This window comes from Choristoneura fumiferana, chromosome 4 (assembly GCF_025370935.1).
Source record: "Choristoneura fumiferana chromosome 4, NRCan_CFum_1, whole genome shotgun sequence".
NCBI classification, from domain to species: domain Eukaryota; kingdom Metazoa; phylum Arthropoda; class Insecta; order Lepidoptera; family Tortricidae; genus Choristoneura; species Choristoneura fumiferana.
The window spans coordinates 1,740,408-1,765,756 of NC_133475.1; the positions used below are offsets into that span (position 1 = coordinate 1,740,408).

General features: G+C 37.6%; 1 protein-coding gene and 1 non-coding gene across 15 annotated transcripts; both read right to left on the reverse strand.

The window, feature by feature from the left end:
• Positions 1-945: 945 nt before the first annotated feature.
• Positions 946-25,177, reverse strand: LOC141427262 (uncharacterized). 14 transcript variants are annotated; one of them, XM_074086541.1, is made up of 9 exons: positions 21,708-21,836; positions 12,941-13,159; positions 11,806-11,932; positions 7,191-7,302; positions 6,561-6,681; positions 4,843-5,627; positions 3,892-4,149; positions 1,529-1,651; positions 946-1,448 (listed from the first exon to the last, which is right to left on the reverse strand). In XM_074086541.1, the coding sequence occupies exons 2-9, from the start codon at positions 13,060-13,062 to the stop codon at positions 1,156-1,158; spliced, it is 1,941 nt and encodes a 646-aa protein (XP_073942642.1). In that variant the 5' UTR covers positions 13,063-13,159; positions 21,708-21,836; the 3' UTR covers positions 946-1,155. The 14 variants fall into 14 exon arrangements, with proteins under 14 accessions (XP_073942642.1, XP_073942634.1, XP_073942636.1 ...); XM_074086533.1 differs by lacking the exon at positions 21,708-21,836 and adding an exon at positions 25,010-25,177 and having other exon boundaries at positions 3,892-5,627; XM_074086535.1 differs by lacking the exon at positions 21,708-21,836 and adding an exon at positions 25,010-25,177 and having other exon boundaries at positions 3,892-5,627; positions 12,941-13,172.
• Positions 1,693-1,766, reverse strand: TRNAI-AAU (transfer RNA isoleucine (anticodon AAU)). Its single transcript has one exon. It is a non-coding gene; the product is annotated as a tRNA-Ile (tRNA).
• Positions 25,178-25,349: the final 172 nt, after the last annotated feature.

A 25,349-nucleotide genomic window follows, 5' to 3' on the forward strand; every position in this document is an offset into this window, starting at 1 on the left:
GGAAACCTGCACAAACCTGCGAAGCAATTCAATGGTGCGTGTGAAGTTCCCAATCCGCACTGGGCCCGCGTGGGAACTTATGGCCCAAGCCCTCTTGTTCTGAGAGGAGGCCTCTGCCCTGCAGTGGGACGTATATAGGCTGGAATGATGATGATGATGATGATGATATCTATATCGATATTTCTTAAAGTCGATAAATGAGAATTGAAGAGAATGTTAATTTATGTGCCAAGATAATTCCGGACTTTGCTAATTAAAATCTAAGTACTTCATAGCCTTGTGTCAGTGAGTCACCACTGTGTTTAGTTTACTTATCAGTAATATCACTGTGCCCTTTTTTATGATGAGGTTTAACAGTAAATAATAAATGTACAAGTTTGGCTGTATCTGATTAATTATTGTTATTAGAGATTGCTTTACAGCGATAAGCCCCTTTATTGACCTTGTTTTGTTTTTCAAGCTGTTACCCACGACTCCGTCTAAGAAGAATTCGTTTGTCTCTATCCCGCGGGATCTAAATATTTTTCTAGGATAAAAATTACCTTATGAGGGTTTTTTAAGGACTCGGGGTCTCAAACTATCTCTATACCAAATTCTATCTAAATCGGTTCAGCTATTTAAAGTGAAGAGGTAGATAGACATACCATACAGATAGATAGAGAGACATACTTAGTTACCTACTTTCGCATTTGTAGTATTGATAATAAGGTAGATTAGGTACCTAGTATTGATTATGGACAATTCAGTCTTGATTTGTAGGAAACTGAATCGAGTACCAGGGTTGGGACCTTTTCATTTCAAATTTTGCTATTATTTCTTTGGCAGATGTATGGAATGTCAATATGACACCAATAACACAAAGGTAATTTTCTAAATTCCACAGTCATTCTAAATTTTAACATGCCTAGATTTAGGTATAGTTGTCAAAATGAATACGCAACACAATAATTTTCATCTTATCTTTATTTTGATTACTGTTGGCACAAACACATTATTAAATTCTATAAACCGCACACTCATTTATAATCCACAAAACAACCACACTACAGACGCAAATACTAATTAATTTGTTAAATAAAATCTTTGGTCAACATTTATTTTAACTCCATCTAGCGGATAATTGCTAGACTAGCTGCTTTGTTACTGCTCCAGTTATCATAACTCGGTCACTGCTTCGCCATTCAAATTGACGATCTCGACAGCATGTTCCGAAGGCGGCCTCCAACATGGTATTTCAGCGTACAATGGTTCCGATGTTGTGTTATCTATTACATCTAGTTTTGCTTCACATTTTAACGCCTCTATAGTTGACTCGGCGAGAGAGTCAGGTCGCTGTTGACGTGGTTCATCAAAGCCGCCCATAGATGGCGCTATAGAGCGGCGACGTTGTAATGTTTGGAATTCAATACTTCTTCGAGGCAAGTGGTCGTAGTGACACTCTAAAATACCTGAAAAATATACAGTCATATAAAAATCTTGAACTTATTAGAATGATGAAGATAAAGTAATATTTCACATGATCCATTACCTCTGAAGTTTTCTAACATCATTGGAGAAATCGTCTGAACGACTACCGGCCTCATAAATTGCTTTAAGTTCCGATCCAAAGTAGAAATTGGTTGATAATGACATTTTTCAGTATTTGGAGGTTCTGAAAAAGAAAAAAAATGTAAAAATCGCAAAAAGATATCGTGGCCCATGAGGGGATCGAACCCGCGACCTTCGCGTTATTAGCACGACGCTCTAACCAACTGAGCTAATGGGCCGATGTTGAGTTTGTTGAAATATTGCAATATATTATTCGACGTAATTTTATTTGCTGTCTGTTTTGGTGAAGCACGCACAAGACAAAATAATGGTGACTCAACTCCAATGTACATCAGCCAAATAAGTTGTCTATCAATTTTCTAAACAAGTTCCTATCAAATGAATGTCACTAAAGTCGAACTTTCAAGTTGACAGACACGTCTATTGGCATTATTGTTCTATGACATGCAAACGATTAACTTTAGGGTGGTAGACCACATATTTGGCTGATGGTACGACGGTCAAGGAAACTGAATCACGTATCAGGATGGAATCTTTGTGCTACTAATGTCACATTTACAAGAGAAATCATAGCGAAATTCATTAACAAAAGGTTCCAATACGTGATTCAGTTTCCTCGCCTTTACAAACAAAATGTAGTTAAATTATGCTAAATTTCGCCTGCAGGCACCTACTTCAAACAGATAGAAAATTATTTTCACAGTTGTTGTTTTTGCCATAAACTTTAATGAGCAACAGTTTATTTAGAATAGTTAAAACTAATGCTTGTGTCCTTGCAGAACGTCATATGTACAGTTGCGAACAGGGACTGTTGAGACACTTGCTGCTGTTCGTAATTTGGCTGTGTAATGCAATGGTATTCTGGTTTATTAATGTTACCTAATTATAATGTAAGTTCGAGTATATATATGTAACTCGGCTAAAATTAAATATCAGTAGCGTATTGCGATTGCAATGAGGGCTATCGTTTTTTGTCTCACTAGATGGCGCACTGTTGCGTGAGGTTTTTATGTGTGGCTTTCAAAGTCGGTTATTACGGGCGTGAAAGCAAAGTTTAGATTAAAATTATATTTAATACACCTTAAAACCGTGCCATAAAAATATCGAGCATGCCACAGTGTTCCATAGTCCCCGTTTTGTTCGGAAAAAAGGGAGGACAAAGGTTTCCGAAAGACACAACTGTCTCAAAACACAGACATTCATTGCCCCGGAACGCATATTTGCCATAATTAATTTCAGATATTGCAAAATATTCACAAAATTATTCTAATTATAAATAAACCCGCGTAGCTCACCCAAAAACTATGAGATTTGACATTTCGAAGACCTCACGCTAAACTAGCGCCTCTAGCGGCGAATTCATACGCGATAGCCCTCATTGCGATGGTATCTACTTACACCTAGTCGAAAAGTTCCATCTCTAGTCCATGCATAAATTAAGTTACGCATTTAGGGTCTGAGTCAGACAGTTTGTGACAGGAACAAAAAAATTGCTGAACTAAAAGAATTTCCTTGCTCACCCGCGACCTTACGATAGCTAAGCTTATGCAAAATATGCGTGTTCATGGAGTTCCTCCACCTCCACACTGTAAGAACACACACAAATCACACAAACCCATCTATCACCACCACCACACTACACTGACGCGTTTCGAACTCAACCAGAGCTCATCTTCAGAGTGACACAACCGTACACCATGCTACCAGTTCAGTAAGGAAATTCTTTTAGTTCATTGATATGGACCTCCGCAAAGTAACGCCTGATTCAATAAAAAAAATGCTATTTTCATAGCAATACGTTTGTCAGGGGGAGGGGGGGGAGGGGTTGGCTAAAAATTGTCATAATTTGGTGTGACGTATTTTATGCATGTCCCCTAATATGGTAATGAAGTAAACGACATTGACTTTGAAGAAGAATGCATTTGACGTGTAAAAGAAGTCCTAATTATTATAGCCGAAATTCACCCTCTAGGTTTGAAATTTTGTCAATATTACTAGTAATTGAAACTAAAATAGTCCTATGTGTATTAATAATTTAGTTGGAAATGCTGATTTGCTCACAAGTTAATTTAGGCGCTTCTGAGCGTTCTTTATCGTTTCAGTGGCCTCTTCAAAGTAAGTAATTACTCGCATAATATGTTTGTATTTTACTATTTAATTTTCTGGGACGAATTACAGTTAACCTAGGTTATAAAATAAAATACCCATATGCCAAATTCTATGCATAGCCGTTCAACCGTTTTGGCATGAAACACACTACCTACTTCCTTCTTCAATCAAACACTGTCACGTTTATACCTAATACTAGTTAGATATTATATTACTACTTTCTCTATTTTATACCTGGTAATGGAGTGTTAAAGATGCTTCTCACGTACGGCGGCGGTCCATCACTATTGTCAATCATCACCTGCATCCGTATATTGTTCATCTTGCCGTCCTCAAACCGCGGCCTCTTGCACCTCTCCAGCATCACTATCACCACAGCCACGGTGATCACCGTCATCATAACCCCACCAGCTATACTGATCACTGATATCAAATCAACGGAAGACCGATCTGTCCCTTTCTCACCCATCACAGCGGTTATATGCTCCGGCTCTGTCAAAATATGAAAAGTCTCTTCACCATCTGGGTCTTCAGTTACATTAGTACTAGGTCTAACAGTCGTTACATTTTTAGTATCGTTAGTTTTTCCAATTACTCTATGTGATTCTGTCACTTTAATAGTTTCAGTAGTAGTATGATTTCGATTGACTGCCACAAATTGTTTATTTTCTGTCTTATTGTCCGCTGTTTTTGTAGCTGGCTTTGATGTCAAAGTTATGAACGTTTTAGTAGAAAGTGTTGTGTGAATCCGTGACTCCAGTGTTGAATTAGTTGAAGAAATAGTTGTTAAATTAGAAGAATTCGATATACTTGCATTCGTGCTCATGCTGTTAGTAAAACTTTTTGTTTTATTCGTGAATGGTGTATGTGGTCTTAAAACAGTTGCATTTTGAAAAAAGGTCACTGTGGATGATGTGCTCAATGGTTTTTTAACTGATGGATTTGATGGTGACATCGACCTTGTTACTGCTTCCGTCGATGGTTTCACAGTTATGGTTTTATGTGAAACGTATGATGATGTCGTCAAAGCCATCTTTTTGAAGGTCGCATAAGATATGGAGGTTGGTATTATAGATACTATTATAGTTCTCGGGGTAGTGTTTGTCGTGATGTCCTTTTTTGTTGCGCTTTTTAACTTTGGTTGTTCAGAGTTTAGTTTGACTTTCGTTTCGATTGATAATTCACCTTTTTGTGCTGGCTTTATCCATATCTCTTTTGGTTTGAATTTGATTGTTGTAGGATACATTTTTATTGTTATTTCTGGTTTCTTTGTTGCCTCTTTGAATGCCGGATCAGTTATAAGATTATCTTTAGGAGTTTTTAAAGTTGTGGTTGTTGTTTCAACAGGCTTTACTAATTCTGTTTGTGGTACATCTGTCGTAACTGCATCTACTGTTGTAGGAACTGTGGTTAACACTCTTTCTTTTGTTTTTAATGGAACCAATTCAGTAGTAGTCGTGCTTGATACCGGTAGTGTTGTAGCTATTGATTTAAATGTAGAAAAAGTCCAAGGCTTAGTCATGGTCACATTGCTCAAGCTTAATATCTTTGTTGGAAATGATAAAGGATTCACTTCTTTAACCCCGACTGTAGACATTCTCGGAGTTTGCGAAGTAGTCTCTGTAGTTGAAGTCGGTACAATATTTATATCTGTTGCCGATTTTGTAGTACTCACAGATGCCACAGAAGTAGTTGATGTTGTGTTAATGCGTATTAAGGGGGTGGAGATAAGCCTTGTTGTTGTTGTTGGAGCCGTCCTTGTTGTTAAAAAAATGCTTATTGGCGTTGTAGCAGCACTTGTTGAAGTTGAAACTGTTGTAGGGGTCGCTGAAGTTGTTGCTGTAACTGTAGTAAATATAGCGGGACTAGGCACGGTGCTCTCAATTTCAGTGCGTGATGTGGATTTAGTAGCTGGTTTAATAATTGTTAGTTCTTCCACGGGTAGCGGAGTAGTCGTGCTCAATTCACATCTGAAAATTTAAGAAATTGATTGATTAGAGATTGTAAGACATAATTTGAAAAATCGGAAAAGACTGGCGATTCGCCCCGTACTCAAAGGGATGTCTTTAATTGAAGGCATTTCACATTTTTTCAGCTTCTTCTTACCAAAATTACACCAGCGCAAAATTGGGAGGGATTACTAGTATACGAGTATGTGTCATATATATATCTTCCGTGAAAAATTATGTAACTGATTCCGCATTCGAATCCGTTACGTGGTGGGCGGATTAAGTAACTATATTTTATACCATGTAAGAAAGAAGATGAGATTATGAAATCCGTGAGCGAGATCGTTATACTATTAAAATAGGACAATGAGGAATTTAAAAACACCAATTCCCACGGGTGTCGTAAAAAACGACCGATCTGATGTGAGAGTGAGCAGCAACGCTTTCTACTACTCCACGAACTCCAGACTCCAGCACTGCAGCGTGGAGAAGGGAAATCGCCACTATTTTCCCAAGAAAGTTGTCATGAAGGTTCATTACTGATAGGTACTCAACCGACGACCACGTCTACATGAGCTTTGCGACTTAGAACAATTTTAGATTTTGTTGCGCAGACGTCGATCAATGTTAACTGGTAGGTTGGTTAAGAGTGAACATTTCGTTTAAAAAAAAACTTATTAAAACTAAACTTTCGTTGAGAATGTGTTATGCTAGTAAAAAAATGCTGGTCCGTGGGGCCCTGGCGTTTTGATTCTCTACAAAGACTTATCAAAGAGGCTGAGAGATACCAAAGGAGACCGAAGAGCTGGCAGCTTAACTTCAACGCCTCAGTCTTACAATCCAGCGAGGAAATGCTGCCAGCGTCTTCGGTACCTACCATGCCTCAGGGACCATTTAATTTTAGGTTAGATATCTATAAAATATATATCTAAAGTTATATAAATAGGGACCCACCTCTCACCTTGCCATCCGTCCTGGCACAGGCACCGGCCCGTGACCGGCGAGCAGGTCCCGTGTTCCGTACACCTTTTGCATTCATAGACGCAATTCGGACCCCATTTGTTTTTCGGACAGTCTGAAACGTGTGGCAATTAAAAGCGTGTAGCAGCGTGGCAACCCGATTCTGGCACGATTGCCTGTATAGACGTGGTCTTCATTGACGATGCAGTAAAAACAACTGTGCCAAATTTCATCTAGCTAGATCAAGCGGTTGAGATTTGTCCCGATCCCGTCGGAATGTCGGTAAGAAAAGTTGTCTATGTATTGTTTTAGATGTCCAGCTATCTACATACCAAAGATCATTAAAATCTATTAATTCGTTTTACCGTGAATGAGTAACAAACATCCATCCTCCATACATCCATCCATACTCACAAACTTTCGCGTTTATAATTTTTAGGAATTAGTAGAAATGTATTTTGATGCCATGCGGTTTGTTTTATTGCTTTATTGAAAGGCATACATTAAATAATTTTTAGTTATTACTTATTTGGAAGCAAATTTAGTGTTAAACAATAAGTGAAGCGTGAAAATTTTTAAGAAAAAATAAAAGCGACTAGGAGTTATGCAAGGTAAAATCAGCACCCTCAGAGCATCCGTTTCCAGTCTTCCCAGCGGGGCAGACAGGGACACAAGATACGTCCTTCATTTTATAGCCGGGACAGCAAACTGCCACTTCCGCTGTTCGCTCCTCAGTCTGAAAAAAAAAACGTTTATCTCTCAGAAAATTGAGAAAGCGAGGAATTGAAAGAAAATGTTGAAAGGCTCTGATTTTGTAAAGGAAACCTTTAGAATTCTTTCGCGGTTTTCTAATGTAAAATCGTGTCTAGAAAAGAAAATGGAAAAATTGGCTAATGTTATTTCTTGGGTACCTAGCTTAGTGGTTCTTATCAACTGGATCGAATCAATAAATTCTCATTTATCTATAATTCGTGTCTTTTAACTAGATGTCTAATCACTTTTTTCACGAAAATTCACTTGATTTCAATATTTATTTTCATTTGAAAAATCTTCGTCAAAATCTGACGTTATTTTTTGATTTAAACATGTGTATAATCTGTAGTAGCATAGACTAGCGTAGAGATGGTGAAAAATTTGACATTTTAAAAATCTATTTATGCGCGGATTAATATTTATTTACTTTCCTTAAATTTAAAAAATAGGTAAGTAGTTACTGCTTTTATAATTGAATAAACAGTCTTTGGAATTAAATCAAGTATTGTAAATAATAAAATAGACAAAAAAAAGTTGATTTATTTAATAAATAAATAATCGATTTACAGAACAGATTAATTCGTTTCCAATAGGTTCTAGGTTTTCACATCACTATTGCCTATGGTAATGTCGTCTTTGTTTACACTTTTCATAAATTGAATCGGAATACAATATAGGTTGGAAATTTCTTTATCTTATGAAGCTTTAGCTTGTGCTTCTGGGTTTACGTCTATAATAAAGTTTTATATTTATTTGGAGAAAATCCTTCTCTTTTTTTTCACCTATAATCCCAAAAAGCCACAATAGCCTAGTAATACTAATGACCTCCAAGCCTCTCCTAATGCCTCTCAAGCAAAAGATTGTGGTTTCGGGCCAGGGTTTAATTTGAAATTTACCACGACCGTCGAGCTTTTCGGTGGAAGTAATATTGTGAGGACAACGTAGCACGTCGCAGCGTAGGACGCCCACCACGAGATGGACGGATGACCTGGTTAAAGCCGCGGGTTCACGTTGGATGCAGGTCGCTTTCAACTGAAGCAGCTGGAGGTCTATGGGGGAGACCTATGTCCAACAGTGGACGTTCTTCTTTTTTTTATTCGACTGGATGTCAAACGAGCAAGTGGGTCTCCTGATGGTAAGAGATCACCACCGCCCATAGACACCTGCAACACCAGGGGGATTGCAGATGCGTTGCCAACCTAGAGGCCTAAGATGCCAAGATAAGATAAGATAAGATGCTCAAGTGCCAGTAATTTCACCGGCTGTCTTAATCTCCACGCCGAAACACAACAGTGCAAGCACTGCTGCTTCACGGCAGGATTAGCGAGCAAGATGGTGGTAGCAATCCGGGCGGACCTTGCACAAGGTCCTACCACCTGCAATGATCCTACTACTGAGATGATGATGATGATGATGATAAATATTGTGAATTGTGAGGAAACATGTACGTATACACTAGCAAAGTAATGTGTTTCTGAACGCATTGTATGTTTTTTCTAATAAAAAAACAGATGTAGGTACCTACCGTTACAGTAGTTCATATTATAACGTTCGAATTTAAAAAAAAACACGCAAGCGAAAACGCGTTTTCATGCAGACGAAGGAGAAAAACAGCCTTTTTGAGCATGTAAAGTGAGAAACAAATTACCAGGAATTAAACTAAACCAAGGTTAAACGTGATCCCATAATAAATTTAAATTCAATTGAAAAACAAAACACAGCGTCGTGATTATGACTTGACAGTCACTTGCCGTTGATCTAGTTAGTCAAGGATGGCGATTTGGCCTTAGTTGAAGTAATGATGATTGTCACTTATGAAGTGAACCTTTAAGAAGAAAATGATAGAGTTGCCTCAAGTTATGTAGTTACTTAATTTGATGGTCAAGTCAGTGGCAATGATAGATTTTTGCTTGCGATATAATATGTCAATTTGATGATTTAATTGGTCCAAAAACAACAAACGCAATTTTTCCCAACTTATCATCTCGGCCTATTTACACCCCACTGCACGGCACAAAGACCTCTTCACGAAATGAGAGGGCTTGAGCCATATTAGTTACCACGGGGGCCCCGTGCGGATTGGATACTTCGCACACACTACTGAACTTCATTGCTGGTGCACCTGCACAGGTTTCCTCACAATGTTTTTCGTCACGATGAAGATCAAGTTTAATTTCTAAATGGTAATATTACAATTTCGCATATAAATTCCGAAAAACTCAGTGGTGCGAGGCCGGGCTCAAACTTCGACCCACTGCTTGAGAGGCCGTATGTCAAACTACTTGGTTGTCACGGCTTTTCCCTATATTTTATGAAATAGGTAATTTAGCTTTTGAGCTTACAGTTAGTATTGTTGCAAGAACATATTAATAATTCAATTTAGCGTCGATGTAATTCTTTACAGTACGAAAAAGTTTAAATAATAATTATTAAGTGTGACAAATTTACTAATACTAACGTCAGTCGTCTCTATTCCTAATCCCGGTGATGACGATGGTAAACTTACTTAAGATAATGATAGGGTAACATGATATTTAAGTAATGTACTTAAAATAATGAAATTCATCCCAATTTCAGTGATGAACATAGTAGATAGATAAAAAACTTTATTTACAAACATGCCATGACAATTCTACATAAACAAACGATTCAATTTGTTACATATTTACGCTATGTATGATAAGAACGTGATCGGTAAAACTTCGAAACAGGAAAAGAATTATGATGCGAAATTCTATAATTATATAGTTAATGAATTACACTTTCATGCTTTATTTTTAATAAGGTGTCCAGTCTCCCGAATTGTCTATAATCGCTTGGCATCTTTGAGGCATACTTTCAACTAAATTTTAAGCGTAACTGCGAGGTAAAGACCTCCATATGGACTTCAGTTCTCGAGATAGATCAGCAACGCTAACAGTATTTTTTTCCTCGTAATTTCAGCTTCATCCACGCCCATACATTTTCTATTGGATTGGCATTGGGTGATTGTGAGGGCCAATCCAAAACATCGATGCCATTTTCGGCCTTCCACGCAGTACAAACCCGACTTCGGTGTTTAGGGTCATTATCTTCTTGCAGGATCCATGAAGCATTATGCCTTGAGAACATCTTTTTAGTGGAAGGTTGTTAACTTGCCTTTTCATAAATTTTCGTCATTTTTAGGGCATCCAGTGAACCAGTGAACAAGTGCAAAAGGCCAAAACCCTGTTTTGAGAAGCATCCCCAAACATGCACCTTTACTGGGTGCTTGACGGTCCGCACGAGCAATCTGTTATCAGCCGTAGACCAAGCCCTAGTTGAGTAATTAGCTGCCCAAAATGAAGCTTCATCTGAAAATATTATTTTCACTCGCCCATGACAGTCTCTTTCCCGTGTGTTTTCAGTAAGGAGCGGTTTCTTCATAGTACTTCGAAATTTGAATCCATTTTCCATCAAACGTCTTCGTATTGTATCTATAGATACAGATAAACCATATTTCTTTAACTTTTCTTGCCCGAAACGCAAAGATAAAAGTGGATTTTTCATAAATATTTGTAAAATCCGCTTATTCTCTGCAGAAGAGGTTGATTTTGTTTTCTCGCGTTCTGGTAAGTCGTCGACGTTTTTTGTTTCCGAGTATCTTTTCACCCACTTGTTCACAAACGCCTTCGACTTATTCATGTACTAAGCGGCCCGATCGCGAGACATTTTGGGTCCTTTCGGATGTAAACAGAGGAACACTGCTTCGTACCGTGTAGCATACGTGGCACTCATTTTGGAAAATGTGTTTTTGGGCGGGAAACTGACAAGTTTTTTATTTTATTTTTTACAGAGCATTGTACGTTAATGACCATGCTATTCAGCCAGTACATTTTTTTAATGCGTGCCATTTAAAAAATAAAAATTATACCGGTCACGATCTTGTCATACACACTGTAAATTAAGTTGTCACGGCACAACCGCGAAAAGGCGCCGACTCAGCATGTGCTGTGACATTGCTGTCACAGCGCTGATATTCTGCCGGAACCAGTAGGAGTTGACGCACTCAGTCACATACAATTTTTACTCTAAGTTACTATAATATATAATTTAAGGTTCAAATAACAAACATATCAGATATTCTTTGAATATAGGTACTTAATACAAGCAAAAACAAAGATTTTCGCAGCCTGGTTGTCAAACAGAACCGACGATTGCGGGTACTAATAATTGACCTGAAGCTTCTGGCAATCCAATAAATATGTTTTAAACCTTTGCTTAAACATCTGCCTTGAACGAACTCCTCGAATAGGAGGAGGGATGTTATTCCAACACTTCGAGGCCAGATACCTAAAACTTCCCCGAAACATGCGATGCAGCTGTCCTGTGTCTGTGCGGGCAGAGTACACAGGCTCTGTTCGTTCGGTATCTAGCTGCCATCGACGACCATAGTAAAGTTACTAAAAATAATGATACCCTTGCTCATTCTGATGATGATGAAGTTACTAAAGATAATAATGGTCACCTCAAGTCTGGTTAGGTCCCGCATCTCAGTGTTCCACTTGGAGCAGCGCGGGGGCATCGCGAAGCACCATTCGTAAGTGCGGACTGACATCGGTGCGCGGTACTTTACGCGCTTGGTTATATTGTACCTGTAACGGAGAAAGAACTCATTGTACACTGTTAATAGAACAGTTCAGACACTTTTTTCATAATCATCATCATGATCACCAGCCTAACTTAGTCCACTGCTGGACATAGGCCTCTCCAGTTGCACGCCACTGAGCACGATCCTCGGCCAGTCTCATCTAGTTCTTGCCAGCTAACCTGCGAAGATCATCGCTCTTTTTCATAAACTAGCTGTAAGATGTATCCTCCTGAGTCCTCGCGTACTTTATAAAGAACCAATTAACACTAAGAATAACGGCCGAATGTACTTAATAAAGTACAAATTGAATAAAGAATTCTAAGAATTACCACGTCTAGGTCTTAAGCACTAAGTTTGTTAAAAAAATGACAGGACTCAGGAGGGTATAGACTTAGACTGTTCTTGATCATGAAATATCGAGAGTTCATTGTTGATAATCACGGATCGTAGCAAACAATTTGAAATAAATCAAACTTCTGAAAGCAATGACTGTATAATATATGTTGTGCTAATTAGTGCTTCAGCTAATTTTTTAAAGTTGATTCGAAATATTCACAATAAAACAAATTTTGCGGTTAATTAAATATTAACCTGATTTTCAGGGTTGACATAATGTTTTACCCGATTACTCGAGAGGGTTATGTTTTTCGAGCAATTGTATGTCTGTTTTTTTGATCCTCTCTATAGCCTAAACGGCTAGACGGTTGTGAACATATACAAGACGTTAATCATCGTTACGTCATTCATTCACATTTTTCTTTTCAATTAGCTTGGAGTATTGCTTAACTACTTCCCACACGGTGAAAAAAAAATAAGAACAAAAGAACACTAATTCATTTGTTTTTATTAGCTAGTTTTGCTCAATTAAATTTAATAAAAATGAAAAAGTGGATGCGATGGACGGGATTCGAACCCGTATCTTCTGGCTAAATTCTATAGGTAACTACTTTATTAAATTGGTTACGAGGAGTTCCAATACAGAGTCAAATAGCCCTCCTATATTATTACTTACTTCTGTTGTACCATGCACACGTGGTCTCCGTTCAACCCGGCCACCTCCATCGCCGTCACCATTAGGATAACTATAATGCACCATTTTCCAGTCTTTATAGTCCTTGCACTTTTCACTGACATACTGTCCACTGCTACTAAGCCATTGTCTATTTACATTGTGTCTTCCATGTTCAATTGGTCATGATCATTACTTCCGTTAACATTGTTTAGTTAAGAGCTATGTAAAAATACTATAATTTATGTTTTTGAAATAATCATGTATGTAAGAAAGAACATATTATGTGATTTTCCCACTAACGTCGATAAGCCAAAGGCTACTAGAAACACAGGGAAGCTTAAAGTTCCATCTTACAGACTGGCTAAAACCAAAAAGTAGTTTCTGGGAAGTTGCATGTCTTTATAATAAAATTCCAAAAAATATTATAAATGAAACAGATACAAAATTCAGATCTATTGTCAAGAAGACATTAATATCCAAGGCGTATTATAAAGTTAATGATTATATCATGGACAGGGATATTTGGAAATAATTCCGATTCGCATTAGCGATCACTTCAAATAGCGAACCTACTATGTTAAAAATAAAGTTGTGTTAAATACTTGTGATGTATACATATCATTTAATAATATCGTATTCTGTTTTAAAAAATATACCTCGTTGAGTTTCTTGCCGTATTCTTCTCAACAGAGGTTTTTCCGAACCAGTGGTAGATTTTTTTTGACATTCATAAGTGCTTGTTATAGCCTAAATTGAATAAAGATATTTTGACTTTGACTTTTGACTAGTTTTAAGTAAGGACAAGTATGTCAATTTCAAAGCAAACCTAAACCGATCTTTAGATCGCATGGTCAAAAAGCTCCACCGAAAATTATTACCACCTATACCTATGCAATGGCGTTATGCATTCCATTATGCTTTTCAGACTTTATTTGTGTTGTTGTAATTAACCCCTGTATTTTGTTTTGAAAATAGTAAATTGTACAACAAGAGCATAAAACGAGCGATTTTATTCTTTCTTGGCAATGATGGTCTTTCCGAAAGCGCTGGTAGTATAAAAACAAAACAACCGTAATAAAACAGAGCTTAATGATGCATGGTATGCTAAACTATAGATTTAACAGAACAGACTGGAGCCGCCAGCAGTTTTAATTGTTAATTGAGGACACTTCCTTTTAAGTATCTACTGTTCTGTTGTGCAATGATAGAGCTTTAGAAATTAACGCAATGTTACTTTTAAATATATCTGTGTAATTCATTTTAAGTGTATCCGTTCCTTTTTTACAAGCTTTTATTTATTTTCACTTGTCTCGTCTGTCTGTCATGTAATCGAATCTTGCAAGTTAAATTCGACCAACTTCGAGTAGGTAGTTGGATTGACTTGAAATTTAGTACACTTATGTAAATTGCGTGACAATACAATAATCTGGTAGTCACGTCCTGGTAGTCCGGCCAGGATCGTCTCCGCAGGACGGAACTCTTCAACGGTTCATGGCATCAACTTGAAATTTGGTATGCAAATGTAGTTTGGGTGGCAATGCAACAAAAAGTACAGTCGGCAAAAAAGCTTGTATTAAAAATGAAATTTTTACCAAAAACTTATTTTTCAGAATAAAGTAATTCTGTTTTTTTTACTCAGCACAACAGGGGTACTATTAATTTTTAACAAAGAAATAATATGTCTCCAATTTTCTATTCAATTTTTACGTGTCCAATTTTTGATGACCAATAAGTAGGTACGAAATTTTTGGATAAAAACGTGACAAAACAATTAGGACATTTTTTATTCATCCAAATCAAGTGTTAATGATTCTGAGCAAGACGAACCCAACATTTTGCTAACTGAAAAAAAAAAGAATTTAAACTTAACATTAAAATCCCCATGAATCATAGAAATATTAGTAAAGCTGTGACAGTTGGCGAGAGTTAAAAATAACAAAATAGTAATACTAAACTTAGCACATCATCCAGTTTACATCCCGTAACAAAATATATTTAACTAAAATAACCGTGAATAACCTGTTATACTTGAACATGTAGATAGATTTAAAGATGTAGTATTCAATTAAAGAGTCCCTAATAAAAAATCATCAGTTTCTCACTGCTTTGGACAATTAAGTCACCCTTCGTAGGCTGTCACTTGACCTGGCCCCTACATTTGTATGGTATCCATCTTTATTAACAATGATGGTTTCTGTAACAGACACAGAGATAGCATAATATAATGTGTATTGTGGTGCTAGTGGATAATATTTTTCAATCGTATTTTGTCGAACAAGTTCGCATTTGGGCATTACTATCTACCGTTGCACCTTGAATTTATTTCTTCGATTTCAACAAAATTTGGGAGGTAGTCTCCGTTCATGATTCTGAGCTGGAAGAACAGGGTCTCCAGATGCGTCCCCAAAATATTGTATGGATGTGTCCGTTTTGTTACGAAAATTATGAAGAAAAATTGGCACAATACATCTGGAGACCCAGTTTTTACAGCTCAGAATCATAAACTCAGGGTCAGTTTATTGAAAAGGTAAATAAAGGGTATCGGGGTAAAAATATATCTCGTTGAGTTTCTTGCCGGATTCTTCTCAATAGAGGTTTTTCCGAACCGGTGGTAGATTTATTAATTAGTCCTGTTTGTAATCACATTAATGTAGTAACCATGTGCGGTCAATGTACGACCGCGTATTTGTCGGCTCGGGACGTAAGACAAAACGCATAACCTGATAATTCATGGTTCCATATAATTTCGTCATCATCGTCAGACGGAAGACGTCCATTGTGGAGCAAAGGCCTCTCCCTTAGAACGCTGTATTGAACGAGAAGTCACCACTTGGTGGTGGTTGTCCGTAACTCTCACGATGTTAGTCCACCTAGTGCAGGCCTGCTAATGCCTCGTCTTCCGGTTCGTGGTCGCCACTTGAGGACGTTTCTCCTCCAACGTTTACCTATTCTTTGAGTGATGTGGGCTGTCCATTGCCAGTTCAACTTGCATATTCTTCGAGCTATATAGATGACTTTAGTTCTTAAGTGAATTTCCGTATTCTGGATTCTGTCGCGCAATGAAACTTTGAGCATAGCTCTCTCCGTAGCTTATAATAGTTTAAATTTACCATCTATTTAGTTATTGTTAGGTCGTCCATCAATCCGGGCTGACAATTTGTTTTAGGTAAGAATATAGTCTCAAAATCTCCAAATTTCAATTTGAATGCCAGAATTAATGACAATACGAGTGAATCCCCTGGTAAAGGCTAGTGAGCGTATAACAAAATGCCGAATAGGACGAAATGCCGAACTACTACTGCGTATGTGTGCGTGCCCCCCGTTTCGCATGCTCCCGCGCAGGATGCGCCGATTGACGCTATCAGTCGAGGCGTTGACCTCTTTCTAAATCGACGAAAGCTGTTCGCTGAGGGTTGACAGTTGTACAGCCATAGTTTTGTTGCTAGGTTTTTTTTTAAGAAACAGTATTTTCTATATGTAAGTAAATACATGATTTTGTCAAAAACTACTGATCTGATATGATACCTGTTTACATAATTCATATTCATAAGGAATAAATTAAAAAAATTGTGTGCACATTAATACCAGGAGAGGCGGAAAATTGGCGATGTTAATTCTGGAAAGAAGAATTAAACATGACACTTTTATTTAGCTTGTTACTTCTCTGGTTAACCCTGAACTTGCAGAATTGATCGACGAGACATCTTACATCTTACGGACAACGGTCATTGGTCATTGCCGCTGACGCTTAGCATCATACAGCAATGTATATAAAAATAGTACCTAGCACAAGACTAAGTAGGCATTTCCCCCTGTTCCCCCAGTGATCAAACTATGTCTGTGATTGTGCTTCTCCACTCTTTACAATAGGAACTTTGCTACTGCCGTCGGTGATTCTATTTCACTTGGCAGTCGTCTCTCGAAAATATACACTATGCCGTTGCTTTTCACCAGCGAAGAATTCGTTCATCATTCATTTGCAAGAACTAGATTTTTTTTCGGGATGATATGTCATAATTTCTCTCAGAGTTTCAAAATAATCCCATACCAAAATTTGCCATGACTAATTTTAGTCTTTATACTTAGTAGAATATTTATAGAAGGTATTTAAAAAAAATGTTACGACTAGAGTATCTACGGCAATATTTCGTAGATGTCCTTCGTACCCACACAATCAATCAATCCCTACAACTATAAAGGTCCGTATGTTTTGTCAGAGAGCAGTTACAATAACTCAGTAATGGAGGGGTCCAAACAGTATTTCCGTCTGTCACATGCAATTGGCGGGAACTATCATATCCAGCCTATTTAAATGGAATTAAGCAAGAGACGATTGAAGCAACAGACGAATACGAATAAACTAGAGAAAATGGAAGAAAGAGAAAATTAAGAAAGTGTCTTGGGTAAAAAAATACCGTCTATTTGCCACTAAGACTATGATTTTTTTTGACTAGATTAAACTCAAGACTTCCAGCTTAAGAGTTCAGGACTATATCGTCATGCTATCACGCTAACGATGAAGCTATTGAAATAACCGATCTTATTATGGCGTTCTAAGGGGCCTATTTGTTCTTGGACGTCTTCCGGCTGATGATGATGATGATAAATCACTTGTAAACAATATTGTACTACGTAGTATTTCATACGCTTGCGTTGATTGCGTAGCTAGCAAAGGATGTGATCTACTTAGATATTAAATTAGCTCGTTATTTTGAAACAATTCATTGCTGTTATTGATAACAATAAAATAATTAAGATTGTGTCACTACAAAGGTTGACAATAATTTATAAGACAGACCGATAGTAGATATAAATCATCATCTTAATCAGGTTTTATAGTAGTCCACTGCTGAATATAGGCCTCTCCTAATGAGTGGTATCGTGTTTTGCTCTCGGCTTGATACATCCGACTTTTACCAGCAGCTTTTTGCAGATCATCACCTAGCTGGAGGGTGTTCTACACCAGCTAGCCCTTAAAGGCAGGACAGCTGTCAGCGCCTCATCTTCCAATTCGATTCGTGGTCGCCACATGGGGACTCTTCTCTTCTCCGCCATCGGTTTCTGTTCATCGAGCGATGTGGCCCGCCCATCGCCACTTCTACTTGCTTGTTCTTCGAGCTATGTCGATGACTTTAGTTGTTCGGCGAATTTCTGTATTACAGATTCAATAGTGCAAAGAAACTCCGAGCATAGCTGTCTCCATACCTCGTTTCGTGACTCTGAGCTTCTCCAAGGCTAACAATCAAGGACCACGTCTCAGAGCCATAGGTCATCACTCTAGGTCCGTTAGTGGAACACAGGCCAGAAATAATGATTTTCATAGACCAACTCAGCACAATAATACTGTACATTATGTACCTACTACACCTTTTCTCCTCAAATCACAAGTTCTATTGTGGATGCAGGTACACTTCTTTAGCTACGCAACTTGGCATTATTTTGATGGAAAAACCAACTGTACATTCTGCCGCCGACTGTCCCAAAGTTAATTCGTTTAACACACAAACATCTGTCCTTTTGCCCACTTGTGGACAACGACCACTAATAGCCTTAATTAGTGTTGCATACGGACCGGCTCCTCTCATGTTGATATTTGTTATACTAATTCCTACTAAGTAATATTATAAACGACACTATGAGGATGGATGGATGCTTGTTACTTTACGCACAAACTACTGGATAGATTTTAATGAGATTTGATAAGCAAATGGGAATAACACAAAGGCTAATTTTTATTTTGATATTCCTCACAGGTTCGAGTTGAAATCTTGAAACCTCAACCGCTGTAGAGTCTTAAAAGTGCAACGTTAATGACCACGATAAAGTTTGGGATAGTTTCATGTAAATAGATATAATTTAATTGTTATATTTTCTTACAATTAGGCAATAAAGTATAACCCACAATTACAAGTATACGTTTAATTGTCAAATTGTAGAAAAAAAAATAAGCAGGCGGGCCACTTTTGGGGGGAATCTGGAAAATAAAAATTAAAAATGCAAACTGTTTATAATATCGTAGGATATATTAAATAAAAAGGCTATATTCATGTTTTTAATAAAATTTTAATAAAAATACCTAGTTAAGAAAAATCCTTATCGTGAGTTTATTTGTTTGTTCCACTGTCGCGTTCTAACTACTGAACTCTTACTGTTTCTGTTATACCTATTAATAGCTAAATATTATATACGGGTTAAAATATTCTTCTACCCTGAAAACCTTAATACGTATATATATAAACAAGATAAGCATGGTTGGATGGAAGTGTATCTACTTGAAAGGACTTTAGAAACAAGTGACCTGATTAAAAAGTATCCGTAAGGGTACGTTTCCGTTGAAGCAGATTGCAGACATGCAGAATCGACGAATCGTACCTAAATATTAGTTGAAACTAGCTGTTGCCCGCTTCGTCCGCGTGGAATTCGTTTATCGCTATCCCGCGGGAACTGTGCAATTTTCCGGGATAAAAACTATTCTATGTCCTTCCCCGGGACTCAAACTATCTGTCTACCGAATTTCATCTAAATCGCTTCTGCGGTTTATACGTGAGAGGTAACAAACAAATAAACAAACTTATGAACTTTTGTAGTTACAATATTAGGTAATATTAGGTCTTGTTCTGAGAGGAGGCCTCTGCCCAGCAGTGGGACGTATATAGGCTGGGATGGATGGATATTAGGTAGTGGAATGCCACATTGACGCATTATGAGGGGTAAAGGGCTATATTTTTAATTTAATAATGTAGATTGGTCGTATTTTTAATATCTCCAGTTTCTACGATAAACTTGTAAAGTCTACTGGGATTTGATTGTTTTCCGTTTTAACCCCCGACGCAAAAGGAGGGGTGTTATAAGTTTGACCGCTATGTGTGTCTGTCCGTGTGTGTGTATGTCTGTGGCACCGTAGCTCTTAAACAGGTGGACCGATTTGAATGCGTTTTTTTTTATTTGAAATCAGGTTTTCTAGCGATGATTCTTAGACATGTTTCATCAAAACCGGTTCAGTTAAAGTGACAAAGTCGGGGATTTGCCAACTTTGTGTTAGTTAGGTTATATAACTTCATTATTTAATACTTCAATATACTTTTTAATATATTGTTCAATAGCTTTTAAAAAAATCCTGCTTATCTTGGAGAATAACAATGTTCTTTTGACAGAAAGAGATAGCCTAGGTGGCGCTGCTATAGTGTGGTTCGTTTGGCAACTTTGAGATTTTTGTCACATTTGTGATTGGTAAAGTAACTAAATGAGCCAATCGCAGCAAGACTGTAGTCAAATTGTCCTCACTACACTAACGCCATCTAGCGATAATATATCGCCCGTCAAGAAACTCATTCGATTCTTGAGATCTGAGCCGAAAAAATAAGCATTGCGAGTTTGTAATATTTACTAACATTATCAGTTATGAGAATTATTTTCGTAAATAAAATACTGGCCTATCCTTAATGATAATTTTATTTGTTTTTCGTGATAATGACAAATAGTTGTCACTCTTATATTTACGTTGTATTTTATAATAGTATAGTATTATAGTGTAGTATTTTATAGTAGCATTGTGTCTTAAGGGCAGTAAATAACAAGTTGAGGATCTATTGCCGTCTCATCACATTTGTGACACTGTTTTATTTGTTACACTGATATTATGAATGCAAAGTTTGTAAGCCTGTTTGTCTGTGACCACATCACGTCTGAACCGTTGAACTCGATTTAGATGAAATTCGGACAACAGATAGTTTGGTTCCGTGGAAGGACATAGTATTTTTTATTTAAAGATTTTATTTTAAGTTATTATAAAGATTGTAAGTAATTTAAAATTGCAGATTTTGTTTCAAAATTAAATGTAACTAAAATTATACAATTGCAAGACAAAAATATGATTTTTACAAAAATTGTCAAGACCATTTTGTTTTTTAACGGATATATAAAATAAAAAAAAACTGGCGTTTTATCCCGATCCAATAGGAATTTTGGGATAAAGATATAGGTAGCCTATGTGTTATTCTAGATTTCCACTTATCTACATTATCTTTCTTCCGAAATTCCGGATGTCCAAAAACTCCCGTGGGAATTCCGAAAAATTTCATTACAGTTGCGTACTCAAAAACCCGCGCCGAATTTAATGTCTCTACTCGTAATCCTAGTTGTACTTTAAAGCTTTAGAAAGAAAGAAAGAAAAGAAAGAAAGAAAAGAAAGAAAGAAAAGTTTATTTTGGCTCCAAAAGTACCACCTAAAACTAGGACTAGAACTAGCACTAAAACTATGTTACTTGGTGACACGGCAGGATACCAAAAAAGGGTAGCAACTTTAGGGGCTTTAGGGTGCAACTTTCTTGTTTTTCCTGTCTACCATAATTATACGAGAAAAAATACAAAAAGGTGGATGAAATCTGTAAAGTCGCTAAGTTATAGCTTGACCGAGGAACATAAGGTTTAATTTCGCTAAAGATAAGTTAACGTTTTTTATTTTTACACTTTGAATCGTACCCTAGAAGAACACAAAAAAAGTATGAGTAGAATTTTATAAAAACGATATCAGGGTGGAGGTTACATAATTAAGTATCCTAGAAATTTTACAGCTTTATATGGTATGGTATTATTATTATATATATGTTCTAGAATTAATATGGTAAATTAAAAAAAAGTTATAAATAAATGGGGTTTCGTCCCATAAGAAACGCGTTGGCCAACTCGCACTTGACCTTTTTTACAATTAAAATATAGCAATTCAATTTGTAAAATAAAGTATCAAAATCAGTGAGTGTCCTTTGACCTACAAATCCAGAAAAAAAAACACTTGTCAAATCACTAAAAACACGCACACACCGCAACCAAAAGTACCAGGGGACTATAACGACAAAGCGATCGCGTAACACTCGTCCCGGCAACGGCTGGGAGCGAACTGGGAGAGAAACTCCCGGCCAATTAGGTTCATACCAGGGTTGAAACCTTTTCTAAGCAACGCCGTTATAAAATCCCGGTGTCTCCCGAAGAAGTTGTTACTGCGGTTAATGTGAAAAGGTTCTGGCTGTGACAATGGTGAGATTAGTTTTATTACTATTGGAGTAGTTGACAAAGTTCGTAATGTTTAAATGAGCTTGATTGTATTGATATTTGTACTAATTAGGTAAAGGATTTATTTTTATAACAAATCAAAATAACTAACCAAAATTTTACAAAAATTAAAATTACAAAAAATACCCTGGAGATCGCCCACTTGGGGCATCGTCCCCAGGACGGAGGCCGCATTGCCCCACTGCACCGGCAAACTTAGGCGCTGGGCAAAGAATGTACCAGCCCTATGGTCGCCTGAGACGCCGAAGAGCTTGTCCGACACTTCTTTTACAAACGTTTTTGTGTCGGACGACCATGGGCCCAAAGTTTCTAGCAAGTGCCGCAAATATGTAGTTGTTCGAAAGAAATGCATTTTTGCGACACTTAATAGTTTGGGCCTGCTCTGCGGCGGACCCAGGCTTCCGTGCAGAACCGTTAACGTGGGACGGCACTAATGTGTCTACACAGGTGACGTCCCACGCTAAGGGGCGGCCCAGACACCAAGGCACTAAAGTACAACCATCGGGCCTCTTTCCGTCGGTGGCAGAGAGACCCGAAGGTTCCAATGTCGTGGGCGTGAGAGCCCGGCGAATGATATCGTTAAGAGTGGCGTGCCTAAAAAAGCGACCCACACCCTGTTGACAAAAAAGGCCATGCCGACCCAAAGTGTCCACTATCTGACCGCAGTGGCAACAAAGGTGTGTTTCACAGATTTTAATGCCCAAGCGAAGACAGATTGCAATTTGCAGTGAAGAGGGATCCAAAACAGTTCCTAGGGTACTGGAGGGCTTGGGCCATAGTTCCCACGCGGGCCCAGTGCTGATTGGGAACTTCACACTCACCATTGAATTGCTTCGCAGGTTTGTGCAGGTCTCCTCGCGATGTTTTCCTTCACCGTAAAGCTGGTGGTAAATTTAAAGTGTAATTTTGCATAGGAAGTTAGAAAAAACTCATACTCTACACTAACTAACTAACTAATAATATTATAAAGAGGAAATATTTGTATTTTTGTATGTTTGCAACGAATAAAACTCTAAAACTACAGACTGGACCGATTTCAAAAAATCTTTCACCATTAAAATGCTACGTTATCCCTAAAACATGTTTAGGCTATATTTATTACTAGAAATAATTAGGGATCCGAACTACGCCCGGCTTCGCTCGGGCACAGAATAAGTACTAGTAGAATCGGGGTATAGTTTTTGGTAAATGAAGCTGAAAAATGCGAAGTGCTCTGAGACTTTTTTACCCGACTACCCAAAGGAGGGTTATTTTGAAAATTGTACCCGAGCGGTGCCGGGGCGGGGCGCTAGTACAATATAAATAGTTTTCTGGACTAGTAACTGCGTTCGGGATAGTTTTCATCACACGCGTGTACCAGGCTCGCAGGAATACCAAGGAGATAAACAAACCCCATTCTATATAGGTGGCGACATGTTGTCGCTGGGGGTGCCTTGCAACCATGCCACTCTTGAAGCTATAAATCAGGATGTAAACGCAATCTAATTTAAATCTTAAGTACATTGCGATTAAGTTTAAATTAACGAACCACATTTTAAACTTAAGTCTTTCTAATTTCTGGCATTCAATGCGTTGATGTGTGATACAAAGTTAGTTGATACGGTGGTCGAAATTGGAACTAACGCAACTACATACAAAATTGTATGTAGTGTTGGATAGTGGCGACATGATCAGTGGCAGGAATAAGTTTGTGTATTACATTATTATTGTTATGTTATGTTATGACTCTATGAAGGAGGGTTGCCTTGACGTTTATTGTAGTGAAAAGTGTTATAACACATACTTATATTGTAACTAAAATTTAGCTGATATTGCTTAAATAACAACAGATAATTAATGGTGTCCAAATATGAAAAAAATAGCGCCAATTATGTATAATAAATAAATAATTACGAAAATGAAATTTCTATTGGGCATTGCGATCCGCAGTCAAAATGGCAAAAAAAGAACTTTTAGTTTTACGATATCCGTCCATCTACTAACTAACGCAACTACATACAAAATTGTATGTAGTGTTGGATAGTGGCGACATGATCAGTGGCAGGAATAAGTTTGTGTATTACATTATTATCGTTAAGTTATGTTATGACTCTATGAAGGAGGGTTGCCTTGACGTTTATTGTAGTGAAAAGTGTTATAACACATACTTATATTGTAACTAAAATTTAGCTGATATTGCTTAAATAACAACAGATAATTAATGGTGTCCAAATATGAAAAAAATAGCGCCAATTATGTATAATAAATAAATAATTACGAAAATGAAATTTCTATTGGGCATTGCGATCCGCAGTCAAAATGGCAAAAAAAGAACTTTTAGTTTTACGATATCCGTCCATCTGTCTGTGTGTCTGTCCGTCCGTCCGTGGCTAAGCTTAGAGACTATTAGTGCTAGAAAGCTTTTTAGATATTTCTTAATGGTAACCTCTCATAGGCGTAAAATGGGGGACGATTTTTTTTTCTCCTAACCATACGGTGTGGGGTGTTGTTGGATAGGTCTTTACGGGGTGTTTTTAGGGTTCCGTACCCAAAGGGTGCCAACGGAACCCTATTACTGAAACTTCGCTGTCTGTCTGTCTGTCCGTCCGTCTGGCACATAGGGCTCTATCTCTTGAGCCGTAATAGTTAGACACTTGAAATTTTCACAAATTATGTATAACTGTGGCCGCTTTAACAACAAATAAATTTAAATACAACAAACGTGTTTTTTTGCCGTTATTTGCTACATATTAATAACGGAAACCGGTAGACGCTTGTAATATTCCTAGAATAATTAGTTGGATAATCACTATAAAAATAAATAATGAAATTAAAATAAAATTAATATATATGGGGGGCTCCCATACAAAAAAACTTGATTTTTTGCCATTTTTTTGCTAATGTCTAATGTTGTATAGATAATGGTACGGAACCCTTCGTGCGCGAGCCCTATCTAAAAGTTTACTAAAGCAATGCAATATACCATTAACTAACTGCGTGGCAACGCATCCAAAGACATACTTAACTCCCGCTCCTTCGCTCCCCCAGTTCACCCTACTACTTCACACTATCACACACATGACACACACGCGGTCCAAAGTACCAGGGCAGCAGAAAGCGCGCGAAGTAGCGACAATGCAAGGTACCGGGTAAGGCGGGCGACACACTGTCGCGTAAGGCCGGCGACACACTGGCGGGCAGCTTCAGATGCACCCCTATATCGCGTATTTGTATGTAACTGGATAATGTTATCGGGACCGCTTGGGGATAGTATTTATCAGTCATAGTGGGCCAGAGGGCAAGCGGCAACGGTCATTGGCAATTTCTTTTAAAGGCGAATTAACCTTTTAAGGGTTTCCCT